The sequence below is a fragment of the Scardinius erythrophthalmus genome (genome assembly GCF_964197995.2).
Source record: "Scardinius erythrophthalmus genome assembly, chromosome: 3".
Taxonomy (NCBI): Eukaryota; Metazoa; Chordata; class Actinopteri; order Cypriniformes; family Leuciscidae; genus Scardinius; species Scardinius erythrophthalmus.
In genome coordinates, this window is record NC_138223.1 from 5,661,165 (window position 1) to 5,677,289 (window position 16,125).

General features: G+C 35.4%; 1 protein-coding gene across 1 annotated transcript; it reads left to right on the forward strand.

Annotated features, from left to right (window-relative positions):
• The first annotated feature begins 540 nt into the window (after positions 1–540).
• stk16 (serine/threonine kinase 16) lies at positions 541–11,813 on the forward strand. The gene is made up of 8 exons (XM_081360422.1): positions 541–606; positions 1,563–1,695; positions 1,816–2,035; positions 2,121–2,254; positions 5,852–5,972; positions 7,176–7,271; positions 7,565–7,686; positions 9,741–11,813. Exons 2-8 carry the CDS (start codon positions 1,610–1,612, stop codon positions 9,880–9,882), a joined length of 921 nt encoding a protein of 306 aa, XP_081216548.1. The 5' UTR covers positions 541–606; positions 1,563–1,609; the 3' UTR covers positions 9,883–11,813.
• Positions 11,814–16,125: the final 4,312 nt, after the last annotated feature.

Here is a 16,125-nt window from a genome sequence, read left to right on the forward strand (position 1 = left end):
TCTGAAATTTTCTTATAGAATGATCATTTTTATCAAGCTCGTATATTTAAATTAAATAATTTCACTTAAATTGCAATGAAGATTACCTATTAATTGTCATTTAAGTGAAATTACTGAACTCTTTTGCATCTGAACTCTTCATATATATATATATATATATATATATATATATATATATATATATAATACAGGGGATAACTTACAATAAATTCCAAAAAAAAAGATACAACAATTCTATTCATCCGTTTTGTTAAATAATATAATGTTAGGTTTATTATTAGCCCATTTCTGTTTGTGTATATACATAAGTCAATCACCAAATTTTGCTCCAAACTATTATTTTTATACAACAGAAATATATCTTTATCAGATAGCCGAATCTTTAATTTTGTGAGTTTACATATTACATATTCAAAATCAATCCAAAACAATTGTGTAAATACACATTCAAAGAATAAATGTTTTATGGATTCTAGTTTATGCCAGCATTGTATGGGTTAACCCGGCAGCCGTAATTTACGTCACGGTTACGTTTTCTTTGTACACGGAAGAAAAGAAACCGGAGAACTCAGCGGAGGAGGAGGACAAGGAGAGCGTCTCTGTAAGGTAAACAGAGTCTCACTTTAATCCTTCGATTAGATCTAGATACTGGATGACTCTAATATAGCTATGATAGCTAATAACAATCTAAATCTGAATATTATGGGTCTCGCTCGCTCAATTCACCGCCTGTGAAACACAAACCAGATATTCTTGAAGAGTCATGCCACGTTTACTGCGGATCTCGATCGATGTTTAGAACATGAATCAGAATTATACATCAGAATGTAGTCATGAATAACGAATTCAACGTGTATTTTCCCAGCAACTGGTGTCTATCAAGTCGCATGTGTCAACAGCGCACGGCATACAGAAAAGATATAAAGAGCCAATCAGAAAGCTCTGTTCTAGCTGTGAATAATTTATTTTAGTGGAAAATTGGGCAGTGGCTTATGTGAACAGGCAGTATTCAATTGACTTTTGATCAGTTGGGCTAAATTGTCTTGCTTTTAAAATAAATATTTTTATTTATAGGATTTAGTGTCTTTTCTTATGTCACTTTACAGAAATCAAGGAAAGACAATATTCTTAAAGGCCTAGTTCGCCCAAAAATGCTATAATAACACTCCTATAATTTATAATTTACTGACCATTTTCATTTTGTGTTGAACTAACCCTTTAAATAACCCCAGTTACAGATGTGTGGATATTGAAAAATTGTCATAGGGTCATACAGCTGTTGAATATAAATATAAATAATGCAGTATTAATTGTAAAACATGCATGCAGATTTTGTTATCAACACATGTTTCATGTATTAGCAGTAGACCAAAACAACAATGCTGCAAAACATACTGAATCTTACTGTGAATAAATGCACTCTAGATTGACTTTATATAGCCTTAAGTGTCAGTCCTACACATTGCTCCATTCTGAATATTGAATAGAATATGAATATGGAATAAAGTTAACTCTGAAAAGAATATGAATGTAAGAAGTAATCAGGTCATGATCTCTTTCAGTGCCTCTCCTCCATCTATGGTTGGTCTTAAGCAATGCTCCAAAGAACATGGGACAAGCTTTGTGTATCTGCTCACGCAGTGTCATCACAATTGACAACAAGAGATACTTCTTCATCCAGAAACTAGAAGAAGGGTAAGGCTAAAATGCTCGAAAACGTACTTGAATTGTGTGAGTCCAACAATGTCTCCAATTATCTTTGATGATTATGCATGATGATATTCATTCATTCACCAAATTCTCCGCTCCTTCTAGAGGCTTCAGCTATGTTGACCTGGTAGAGGGAGCACAAGATGGACGCTTCTATGCTCTGAAGCGGATCCTTTGCCATGACCGCGAGGCCCGTAAGGAGGCTCAGACCGAGGTGGAGATGCACCGGCTCTTCAACCACCCCAACATCCTCAGCCTGACCTCACACACCTTCATGGATCGCGGTGGGAAGTGTGAGGCCTGGCTGTTGCTCCCGTACATCAGTGTAAGTGGCCAGTCTGTGTTCTGTTTTCCGTTCCAGTGAGTTCTGAGGTGTGCAGCGTTTCACTTCCTGAATTGTTCCTGTGCAGAAGGGAAGTCTGTGGTCCGTTCTTGAGAAGCTGCGGGATAAGGGGAGCTCTATGACCGAGAGTCGCATCTTGCACATCTTGCATGGCATCTGTGAAGGCCTCAAAGCAATTCATGACAAAGGCTATGCACACAGGTACTGACAATTCATTCATCATGAACACAAATTTATTAAATTAACCCCCAGTTTCACAGACAAGGCTTAAAGGAACACTCCGACTTTTTGGGACTTTAACTTATTCACAGTATCCCCCAGAGTTAGATAAGTCCATACATACCTTTTTCATTTCTGTGCGTTCTGTAAGTGTTATTTGACGCACCCACCGCTGGCCTAGCTTAGCACAAAGACTGGATGTAAATAGATAAGGTAGCATACTAATCCCAATAAGTGACAAAATAATGCAAACATTTTCCTATTTACATTTTGTGATCTGTATAGTCACAGCGTGTACAAATAACAAGGCTATATGAAACAGAGACCATTTTTAATCGTATAAATACTGGGAACTATATTCTCACTAGGCGTAGGAGCACAGCTACTTGGGCGGAGTGATTAGCGCAGCACACGAGACAAATAACACTTACAGAACGCACAGAAATGAAAAAGATATGTATGGACTTATCTAACTCTGGGGGATACTGTGAATAAGCTAAAGTCCCAAAAAGTCGGAGTGTTCCTTTAAAGCTACTAGCCCACATTAAGATGTTAGGTCTGGCAACTCACCATAGACACGGCTCAATCCGAGGGGCGGGATAAACGGCTGTCTTTCCAATTCCCTCTGCTCGCAATAGGACAGCGCTTCAACCAACCAGAGCGTTTTCACAATAGCGGAGCTAACGTTAGTTGATAGATTCAACTTTTGAATCTGGCCGGCAAAACTACGAACATATCTTCCTTTTTTAAGAAAAACTTAACTCCAAGTCCTCCAGAGTCGCGGCCAAAGCCGATTCGAAAGACTGTTCTCCAGCAGCAGCCGCCATTCTTTGTTTTCAAGTAGCAGGGAACCGTCGCAACTCAGTCGTCATTATGTTAAGCCCGCCCCTCCTACTCTATACGCGATGTGATTGGCCTGACCCAATTTAGGTTTTTACAGCTCCGGAAGTCAACGGAGAGTTGCTAGACTACCCTGACTGCAAAATAAATGTTGCTGCCGCTAGGGTGCGTCTAGATTTCTAGGCTATAAAGCTACAATATGTTAAAAAAAATTTCGCCACTAGTGGTCGCTAACCTCTTACAATAACAAAGGCATATGTTGATGACGCATAAGCAGAATTATGGATCTTGCCGTCATGCCGATGGATCTAATAATGTTTATGGATGAGTGAATACATTGATGTTTTTAACTGTGTTATGAAGCAAGGCGTGAGTGCTAATGAGAGACAGATATCAGCGCCACACACGAGTCTCGCGGATATAAAGGAATGAGAACATTTAATTCTACCGAACTTACCCGCAAGTGCTGAATAATACTCACACAGGTCAGTTTATTAGACGAATGAAACTTGTGAGGTAACGCAGCGCTGTTTCACTTGGTCTACACTATCACACTAAACAGCATTTGAGTGTGTTGAAAGTTATAATGTTATTCTATGTGTTAGTTTGTCTGTATGAGACTTGCAGTAAGCTAGATCGACATTAGAATAACATACTGATAATATTCTAACATTTCATCATGTTGAGCTATATAACATTGATTAGTTTGCTCACCTCTACATTTGCGCGTCTCTGTCAAGTCCAAGTTAGTCGTGGACGCTAGTTCTCGGCATCTCGAAAACGCCACGCTGATATTGATCCTCGTTTTAGTTCTCCTTTTGTCCCAAAGTCTGCTTGCCATGGCCCATAAAGTTTGAACGAAACAACAACAGCGCGAGCGTGCCGCTAGACGTAACACAGTTGTCCACGTCTGTCGCCATGGTTACTATGGCAGTACGAGCGGATATTACGTCATTGACAGGCGACAAGTGGGACAGGGTGACAGGGACGAGCCATTATTTAAAATTGGAATTTCTCTGAAATTAAAAATCTTTGGGAACTTTTGGGATATTATAAGTACACAACTGCAGGAAATATATCACACTGTGCAAGTGATTTTTGGAGATTTTATTACAAAAATCTTACATATTGTAGCTTTAAACCTAGTCCCAGACTAAATTGCATGTTTGAGCTGGTTTAACTGAATGCAACTTGCACTGATATATCTTAAAATGTGTCACTGCAATTGTTTTGTCTTAAGATTCACACCAATAATGATTTTTTTTTCTAAGGCACGCTAATATAAGCTACTTAAATGGCTACTTAAATGTCCTAATTGAACTAAGGTCTAGTCCTGGCTTAATCTAAGCCTTGTCTGTAAAACCGGGCCTATATGTTTAGTTTTGCCTTGGTTCTGCATTGAAGATGGAACATAGTTCACCCAAAAATGAAAATTCTGTCTCCATTTATTCACCCTCAAGTGGTTCCAAACCTGTATGAATTTCTTTATTCTGCTGAACACAAAAGAGGATATTTTGAAGAATGTCGGTAACTAAACAGTTGATATCCATAGTATTTATTTATTTATTTATTTATTTTTGTGCCATACTATGAAAGTCAATGGGGCTTATCAATTGTTCAACTGTTACCCATATTCTTCAAAATATCTTCTTTTCATTTTGGGGTGAACTATCCCTTTAACTACATTAATGAACATGGACTAACAATCAGCAATTCTACAGCATTTAATAATGTTTTGTAAGATTAATTTCAACATTTACTATTATATAGTTACTTAATTCACGATAAAAGATGGCCATGTTTAATAAATAAAGAAATGTGTTATTAATAATAATAATAATAATAATACATACATAAACAATTCCACTAAGTAATATCCTCATAATAAGCCACTGTCAGTGTCCAATTTCCCACTAAAACTAATTATTTAGTCTGTATTATTTTAGAGAGTTTTCTCTTTAAATGCTGCTTATATTTTTTCTATATTTGTATACTATTATAGCATTTACTAATATTTTGAGCTTGAGTTTTCAGTTTAATTTTTGTTAAAAAAATGTATGTGCTTTTGTCATTTTTATTCTTTTTTTAATATTTCTATTTAGCTTTATTTGTATTATATTTTTAGCTTCAGTCATCTTAGTACTTCAAATTTTTATTTCAGTTAGTTACCAAGGCAACACATTTTTGATCTAATTATTATATCTAATATTTAGATTTTTTGAATATTTTGAACTTAATATTTGATCTAATATTATTTTTCTTATTTCAGCTGTATTTAAAAAAGAAAATGATTTTTAGTATTTTTAGTTAACAAGAACACTGCTGATTCAATCTGATTTTATTGCTGAAATGATACATTTGGCATACTGTGAATATTTTATGTAGTTAATATTTGATGTAGACTTAATGACCACACTGTAAAATCAGCTTGAAACACAATATCCTGCCTGAGTAAATCCATCATCCAACATAGACTGAAGACCTGAAGTCAAATAAAAATAGATGAAAATAAATGAAAGTCCCACTTATATGAATCCTAAGCAGACTTACAATAATAGTTACACCAAAAGAGATATTATATATAGATATTATATATATTAGTAGACAACAAAAGCTGACCTGATGCTTAACTGCTGACAGAAATCCTCTTGAGGAATATACTGTTTTCAGTCTGAAATATGTGGCTGTTTTTTCCTGTTCTTATTACATCTCTAACATGAGTTTTATTTCTGAAAACAGAGATTTGAAACCCACCAACGTTTTACTGGATGAGAACGATCAGCCTTTTTTAATGGACTTGGGCTCCATGAACAAGGCCAGGATTGAAGTTCGAGGGTCACGTGAAGCCATGACCATCCAGGTTAGAGCTGAAATATCAAGCAGCACTTAATCGAGAGTTACCAGTGTAAGGGTGGATTTCCTGCAGGGGTTCAGACTGCCAAATGACTAAAGAAATGTTATTAGCAAGATGGTAGAAAACTGTACATTTCTTGTCTATTCCACCCACTGCTACATTTACCAACGACGGAAATAAGCGCAGTTACAATAGCTTCATATGTGGGAGAGCGTTGCTATTGAGAGTGACAATATTGTATTGAAATATGTAGCACTTCAAAGTCAATACCAAATCAAAACTATTTAGCACATTAGTTGTAATTGAAAAGGTTTAACGACCAAATATGGTAATGGTTACACTTTAAATAGTTACAAAAAAGATGTGAGATGATGATGACTTATACCATTAATCTTACCCAGCATGTAAAATGTTACGAGAGAGAGAGAGGGGGGGGGGGGGAAGAGAGAGAGAGAGAGAGAGAGAGAGAGAGAGAGAGAGAGAGAGAGAGAATCAGATAGCCAGAGCACCAAAAGAGACAGAGCAAGACTTACAATCTTCTTTTATCCTTTCCCTGACCATGTGACTTTAACCCAAACATGAGATGTTCAAACTGACCAATCAGATAATTCCAACTTCCCCCATTGTACTAAAGGTGTGACTATTCATAGACTCCCAAAGTACAAATATCTTGGCCAACAGGCTTTGATCACTATCAGACCCAGCATGTAACCCATCTGTGCCTTTGGGAACTCCAAATGGTCCTTGTGACAAGGGGGGTGGCAAACAGTAAAGCAAATGTCTTGGTTCATTTCAAATATCTTGGATTATTTTCAATCCTACACCAGTAGCTGTGTTTCCATCCAAACTTGTGCACAAAATTGGTATATACACTTCCTGGGAAATTGGTGCAAAATATCTTTTATAAAAATGGAAGTTTCTGCAAACGCACAGACGAAACGCAATAGACGCCATCATGTTATCTTGCGTTCGGATTCCTGGTGTTTGAGAACGCAATCATGTGAAACACTTCTGGGAGGAAATTAAACCAAATAATTCACTCAATTGAGAGTGCATACATTTTTTTTTTATGTGCATCTTTGCATTTACATCCAATATTTTTCTTTTTTGCGATATTACAAAATGCGCATAAAAATAGGTGGATTAAAAACATAGCTAGAAAAACAAAACATTAAATCAATCCTCTTTTGTTTATGCGTTCCCTTTCAGGATTGGGCGGCTCAGAGGTGCACCATCTCATACAGAGCACCAGAGCTCTTTAATGTGGAGAGCCACTGTATCATTGATGAGAGAACAGATATTTGGGTAATTCTCTTTTTTGTTATGTGCTTTGTATGGGTGTAATAGTTACTTTTCAGCTGTTCTTTCACAAAAACAACATGAATGTGTCTGCACAGGTCTTCTGTTTGTAAACTTCATCCTTCATCTTTTCATCTCTGCTCTTTCTGATCAGCATGATGTTATGTCTATGTCAGTCTGTTATGTCTGCTGTCATGATGTTATGTCAATGTCAGTCTGTTATGTCTATGTCAGTCTGTTATGTCTATGTCGTTCTGTTATGTCTGCTTCAGGTATCATTTGTTTTTCTCTGTCTGTAGTCTCTAGGTTGTGTGCTGTACTGTATGATGATGCTGGAGGGACCGTATGACTTGATATTCCAGAAGGGTGACAGCGTGGCTCTCGCCGTCCAGAATCCAGTCTCCATTCCACAGCCTTGCAGGTGAGCTTGAGATTATTCAGTGCTGTTATTCTGTAAAATTCAACCGCTTTGGACCTCATCGGTAGAGGCAGCTCGTTGCAATGCCAGATCAAATATTTTGTAGATGTTCGTCAATCAAATGTAATATATATGTAAGGAATAATTGACGACAGCACCTCGGGTGTGCACCTCGGGTGTGCATTATTTTTCTAATAATTCAACGGCCTGAAGTCAATTATTCCGCTTATACTACAGTTACCACACCTCGAAACATTGTTCAGATTATGTATTTCAAGACGTTTGTAAAGTTTTTGTCATTAAAACGCTCTTGTATGTAGGACTAATTTCTTACGCATCTAATCCAATGCCTCCGTTGCTAATTCAAAAACGTCATTTTAGAGTTAGTAGTGGAGGTTTGAGCCACTGATAGCAGACTAAAGCTGGGGACACACGACTAGCTGACACATTCTCTGGCTGTTTTCATTGCAGCATTTTTTAAACACCGGCTTTTGAACACAGACTGAACGCGCTGAACACGCGTTTGGGCATGATCAGTCATCAAATTACATTCATAACCGGCCTTAAAGTGTGTCCTCGGCTCGGCTTTATGCAGTTATTAGAGAGAGATGTTGCAATAATGAGACAGAAAAGCATGTGCGTCAATAATATTATTATTTATTTATTTATTAATTAATTCAATTCGTTTTAATTAATTCGTTCATTCTTTTTTTTCTATTATTGACAGATGACAGTATACTATAGCCAAATAAATGGGGAAAAAAAGCCTTTTAACAAGTAAGGCCTATCAATAATTATTTATTAGTTATATTATCTGCAATAAAAATCCGTGCTGCAGGACTATTCATTTATTTGGCCTATATTCAGTTTAATTTTCTAGTGATTATAGTTAGGACTATATACTTTATTTTTTAAAATTAAACTGCATGTTTCTATTGATTGTGAAGCTAGACATTGAAAATTGCAGATCAAGCGCATGGGGCTAAATGTTTTTTCTTGTTATGAATTGTATCCTATTTTCCGTTATTGCCGTTAACTGCGCGAAGTTATATGGAACTGTAATGCGGTCAAGACCTGCCTGGAACTACTTTAGCTGTGCATTTCCCTGAAAATAATGCACACCTTAGAACGTTCGTCAACCAATCATATTCAAGCATTCAACGGCCCTGTAGTATAAATTGTAATATTGCATATTGTAATATTATGTTTTAATTAATATTATACAATTATATTTTAAACAAATTTTCCCACATTGTGTAACTTATTTAGAATATTATTATTTTTTCATATTTTATATTTTAAATATCATTGCTATATTATATTTAAACTAATTTTGCCTCATTAACAAAATTTATACATGAGAAATTGTATAACTAACTTAATGTCTGCATTATCTTAATTTTAATTTTAAAATTAAAATGTGTTATTTCAAATATAAATAAGAAATATATATACTAATCTGCATTTCAGTTACATAATTTGTGTGTAAAATGTGTTAAGGGAAAATGTAATATTATAATGTGTGTTTTAAACAAATTTTCCCTCATTAAAAACTTAAATGCAGAAAATTATATTTAAACAATATTATATTTTAAAAAATAGACTTTAATATATTTTAAACGAATATTCCCACATTTAAATATTTTAAACTTACTTAAATGTGGAATATTATATTTACTTAAATGTGGAATATTATATTTAAAATAATATTATATTATTTTTTTAAATATAATGAAATACATTATAATATTAATATTAATTTATATTTTAAACAGAGTTTCCCTCCTTTTTTTATTTTAAATGTAGAATGTTATATTTTAAATACTATTATAAATGTCTTTTAAACCAATTTTTTCCCACTTTTTACACACACCCAAAAAAAAAAACGTTTTGGAAAATATGTTTAAAATGATGCACACTCACAAGTGATCATGAAGACTAAGTCGAATTCATTTCAGAAAACCGCTTGTTAAAGTTTTCTAATGGTAATATATTTTAGCATGTAACCGGAGAAAAGCAACCTGTAACCGGTTACCATGTCTCTATCTTTGACACAGTTATTCTCAAGGTCTTCAAACCCTTCTCAGCTCCACTATGGTGACCAATCCTCAGGAAAGGCCCATAATCAGCTGGGTGCTTGACCAGGTCCAGAACCTTCGGGACTCAGACGGTACAGATATAGAGACCAACAGAGTATGATGCTTCCACTGAGATTTCATGCCTGTTTTCTAGTGGACTCTGGACATTTTGGACTATGCACTCTCTCTTCCGGACAAAAATCACAAGCCTTGCAAACATTTGCTCTCTCTTACCTCAGTGAGCTCAGCATGCCATGGATACACACGCATCTTTGTTGGTGAATCTCATATTTCACCTGAAAATCTATATTGAGCAATGAAATGATCTGATGATATTGGAGTGAAATATGAGCTGGGCATGTTGCGTTAAACCACGCAAACCACACAGGAGAGGGTTCACAAAAACTCTTTTCACTACAATGGCAGCGTTATCACAGGCACCTGTTACATAGCATCAAACTGGTTGCTTTCGGATTGTAATTTGGCTTCTGTGTCTTTTCTAAGCTTGGAACCAAAAATTATTTGTGAGGGTTTTATAGAGGGCTCCGGGGATGGCATCAAAACCCGGAAGAATTTGGCCAGTGGTTCCCTCAGGATTTTCCTACATCGTAAATTACACACACCCATATCGAAAACGTGAATTTTGAAGCTATGTTTATTAAAAAAAAATATTAACAAAAAGTAACTGGATAAGAACATTTGGGGTGTAAGTGTATGCGGTATACTTTATAGAACGAAATGTCCAAGTATTGTTTAAATATATATAAATTGAAAACCCCATTATAAAAACCCTTTTAATTAATCTTCCGGGTTTTGATGTCATCCTTGGCACCACTCAATTGATATTTTAGCTGTTCAAAATGTAATTGACATTAGTTATTTAAACAACAGTTCTCCTGGTAAAGCTAGACATGCAAGGTTTTAAAGAGCAGAGATGTAGGTACGTTGTGTTGTGAAGGTTCAAAGATAAAACTGACATTGGTCTTTATTTGTGAGAACGGATTTCTGTCTAATTCATGTGTAAAAGCATTCTTATGTATGTTGTAGCATTTAAAAAAACCTGTTCTGATCATGTTTAATGAATGAGTCTGGAAAAAATGAAAGAGTAAGTTATTAAGTTTAACTCAGTTGGTTATAGTGCTCAGCTTTTCTAAGCAAGTGAAAGTGCTGTTCTGTATAAGACTCTGAGAGGATGCCTAACAAACGGTCATGCCTGTGAATATTTAATACTAGTTCACATTACATTGCAAGAATGATGTGTTCACTTTTCTCTCTTTAAGTGGTATAAATTACTGCATAAATACGCGTTTGTTTTGATTTAGCAATCCTTTCATTGCTTACAGTATTAGGGTGTTCTTTAAAGGAACCGTGTAATAAACAGGTTTTAATGCATTTTAATTCAGCAAGAAATCCACATGGCTATAGGTAATTTGTTTATGTCTGATGAGGCTTGGCTAGTGTGGATGAATCTCGCGGAATAATTTCCAGGTCATATTTTATGCAATATCAACAGAAAGAAATCGGTAAATATTTTGATTTAGAAGGATTAAAATGAAGTTTTTAGGACCTTTTTATTATTATTATTATTATTATTATTTTTATTTTTTTTTGGGGGGGGGGGGGGGGGGATTATGTTCAAATGACCCGGACATGTCCACATGATGTCACGAATCACATGCTGTTTCATAATTCAGGACTAAATGTATTGAAGCATTCCATTTACTATATATTGTAGTTGGAATTTTATCTGTGAACAAGGACCTAAATATGTTTTTATTTTATTTTATTATTATTTCTGAAAAAAATTACCTTGATATTCAGATTCACTGCAGATTGCTTTGCGGTGGCTCTCATCATTTTGACTAGAACGTTGTTGAGTTTTAAAGGAACATTTTTAACTTGCACTTGCAATTCTGTTGAGGAATACTTAATTATGCAAGCTTCTTAATTTATAGGATATAAGACTGGAGACATGTCTGTTGGCATTCATTTATGTCATTTGTTCCCTTTGTTTTTTTATAAATGGTGAATAAAGTGTGATTTAAACAGCGACCGATGGAGTTGATTTGGTTTTCCTGAAAGTTCCAGTGTCACCACACGAGGGGGATGTTGCTCAAGGTGTGTTGTGATCTCTGACCAGTGGAGCAAACTGAAGACGGGGTTTGGTGAGTGTTTATTGACATTCTGTAATGTTATTGTTCATTTTGATATCTAGTGACATGTAAACATGTGTCTCTATGCCCAGAAAATGGCAATACCATGGTGTTTTAGAATCTAATACAGTGCAATACTTCGAAGTAGGCTACTTTGGAGTACAATACCGTGGTACTGTATGCAATTGAGCCATGTAGTGACACTTTACAATAAGGTTTCATATGTTAATTAGTTAATGTAACGTTAGTCTATTAACTAACATGAACTAACCACGAGCAATACCTGTGTTACTGTATTTGTTCATCTTTGTTAATGTTAGTTTATTTTTAGTTAATAAAAATACAGCTGTTCATTGTTTATTCGTTACATTACAGTGCATTAATTAATGTAAACAAATGCAACTTTTCTAAATAATGTTTTAAATGTTGAAATTAACATTAACAAATATTAGTAAATGCTGTAGAAGTGTATTTCATTATTAGTTCATAAACTAATGTGGTTAACTAACTGTAAAGTGTTAAGTACCATGCATATGTGAAAAAAAAAAAAAAAAAACATTCCTGCTGGGGAAAAGCAAAACAACAAAAAACAAGCTGAAACCAGCCCAAGCTGGTTGGCTGGTTTTAGCTGGTCTCCCAGACTGGTTTTAGAGGGGTTTGGACACTTTTTTTTTATCTGACTAGGCTGGTCTGAGCTGGTCAAGCTAGGAGACAGCTAAAAGCAGCTTAAACCAGCTTGGCCAGGCTGGAAGACCATCATAAAGCAGCTATTTCCAGCTTAAACCAGCTGAGACCAGCCTAGTCCTTAGGCCTTTTTTTTTCTCAGCAGGGATTGTATTACCATCTGATGAAGTAATTTACCACAGTACTTTCCACTGTAATTCTATGTTGGATATTAGTAAAAAACAAAAAAAAGTAAAAAAAAAAATGTTTCATACCCTGTATGACATTTTCCTTAAACTGTGATGTATGATACATTTAGAATATTAAATGATTGCAACACTTAGGATTAGATAAAAAAAAAAAAAAAAAACTTGAACATTGAAAATTGAAAACGTGACACTTGAAATTTTGAATGAATTGAGAATTATTAAAAAACATGAAAAAATATTTATACAAAAAGCATTTTTGGAAGACAAAGCAGTCGTTTAATTTTTTGTTTACTTCTTTTTGTATTATTTATATTAATAAAAACCTGTTTTTTTTACAGAACTTTTGTTTTCGAAAAATTAATTAAAAATGTCTCCGCTACTGACCTGACTGAGGAAAGCATTCAAAAATCTGTGAATGTTTGCCACTTTGGTTCATTAAGTGTGACATTTGAATGTTGTTCATTTAGTGGCTGACCTTCACTCGTCAAGGACCACCCACCAAACCCTCAACACAAAGGTCTGGTCAAACCCCTATGGCTGTATACGCTGCTACTCAAAGGTATGAAACAATTATTACAGGCTGTTTAGGCTTCTGAATTTATGATTCACGGTGGCTGTGAGGGTCAAAAGTGACGTTCTGACTCAATGTTCATCTTAATAAATCTCATCAATGACCTTACGCCACCGACGGGGGAAAGAGAAGCCATAAACTGCATATGGACACACGTTCACCTAGACATCGCCACTACCAGACAGCTGACGTATAATGCACAGACATAGATACAGTTCCAGTGGGATGAATTACACTTTAATTAGCTTTTCTATCCATGCAAACCATCCCACTTTAAGTCCATTCGGCCTTCTCTGGATAATCATTCATTATACAGAAACAATGTTTATGGTCTGGGGAGCGCGTGGGACTGTCGGCAGTTTCTGCTTTCATGATCCCACAGGCTATGAGATGATGTCATGTTATAGTCCACATCAAGGTCAAACGAAACCTACCTTTGTTTTGTCTGAGGCTAATCTTTTTTAGTATGTTAATCATGCAGCATCCCTGCTGGGAAAAAAACATCATACCTAATATTTAAAATGGTTACGATTTGAATTTTGCAATGTTGTACCTGGATGAGTATTCTCTTGAAAACCAAAATGTATACTGGATATATATATATATACACACGTATTTATACAAATATTCTGTATATGTGTGTGTGTATATATATATATATATATAGTTATAGTTATTTAAATCAGCATTAATGAAAACAGACATGTACAAGCGATTTACAATTTAAAAATATATATGTATTTTTTGCATTATAATAATATTTTCTCACATTACATTTATGAGAATTGAGGGCAACAATTGCTTAATAATATATATGTATTTAAGCAATTGAAATTAAGCAATTGTTGGCCTCAATTCTCATTAATTCTCAATTCTCATTAATACACACACACACACACACACACACACACACACACACACACACAAAATAAGGATTTGGCCCCAGACAAATTCCTGATAAGTTTCTTGACATTTTTTTTTCTCATTTCTTTCCCCTAGTTCAATGTGGTTTATGGTGTCAAAACCACATCCACCAGTTGGTAGTGCATTTTATCAACCATCTAATCCAGTTTAGACCAGACCATAAACGGCCGGCTATGTAAAACCAGCCTCAACCTTAGACTGGTTTTATTGGGATTTTCCAGCAGGGATGCCTTGGTCATTTGGGTAATTTACAAGAAATGACTGTATTTTAAAAACTAGCCTTTTACATTTTCTGTCAAACTAACGAAAGCCTATAGTAATTGCAAAAGTAATATTAATGCATCCCTTGACAAAACCACTAATAAAAATTCATCTTTATAGTTGCAACCAATTGGTCACAGAGTGCTATACCAACACCATAAACCATCTCCTGCTTTATTGATTTGGTGATGAATCAATTAGTGAATTATTTAATTAGCCAGGGATTATGGGTCAACGTTGAGTGCCTTTGATCCTCCAGTGTTTCTCTCGTTCAGTAAATCACAGATCTGCCATAAAGGGAAGGGGTTTGTAATACAGTTTAAACGCGTCACATTTAGTAAAATCCTGTGGATATTGTATTCGTTTGCCTACAAGTGTTGCATTGATTGGTCCTTTTTTTGATTGACACTATTTCTTTGTAACATTCACAATCCGTTCTGTTTATTTCTAGGCTTAAATTAGATTTTGAATCTTGCTTTATTTGACACCGGTATAGAGGACTGGGTTGAAGTTTATGTCTTTAAAACAGTCACAGTGCAATCAGCTATAAATACACTGCGCTCGCTTCAAGTTTAGGTAGGCCCGAACATTGAAATTAGCCACCGGCGTATAAAAGTAAACATCGGCCGCTTTCTACGTGTACATTCAGAAATCACATCTCAAGGATAGGCTGATTATTTATTACAGCAGGGAAAAACAAACACAGCCTTTTGCTGACTCTGAGCCAATCATAATCATCGTGACGGCTAGCTAGTCGCTTATCTTGATTATTAAGCCACATTTCGCATCTGTTTGATAGATTTCCCGCAAGCATAATAAATGCCTCTCCCGAACGCAAGCTTGCATTTAAAGAGAAAAGGCTGAGCCTTTTTCAATAAAGTTTATTACTAAAACTTGGCCTTTTTGTGTGTGTTTGAGCTGCGGTTAAAGTCGGGACAGATGTGAATTTATGGGGCCAGTCTCTCATTCTCTTACCTTCCCATTAGCTTAAGTGACACGACAAGGCCGAGGGAAATCTCGAGCAATAAGGGTGATTACTTTAAAAGATCACACAATCTGTTCATATTCCCGTAATGAGTCTGATTGATTAAACTACAGGGTATAAATGTTTTACGGGGTCATGTCGGTCAAGTTATTGTTGCTGATTTGCCGGCGGACAAATTGGTAGAGACGCATTTACTTATTTCACTATGAAACTGACATTTTCATGCGGATAGAAGGGCCGTTGCCGAAAGCGGAGCCGTGAATAAAGTCGGGATATCATCAAATCTACATGCTCATGACTTTGGGTCAATGCCGTAAAAGCTAGTCAGCATTTGTGTCCATCTGGCAGCGTGTGGACGCTAAAACCACCTGAATCATTTCATTTATATGCAAGTGTTAAATCTAAAACATCAAAACACTCAATATAACATATAATACTGGAAATCAGTAGTTCACAAATGCCAGCATGACTGTTTTTAGATTTACTGTGGCGTTTGCTAAGGCAAGAATCACTATTACTATTTGAAATTTTTCAACCTTCTCAACATTTTTTAACTCCCACTGTCTGCAACAATATTCAAAGAACCTATGACCTTTCC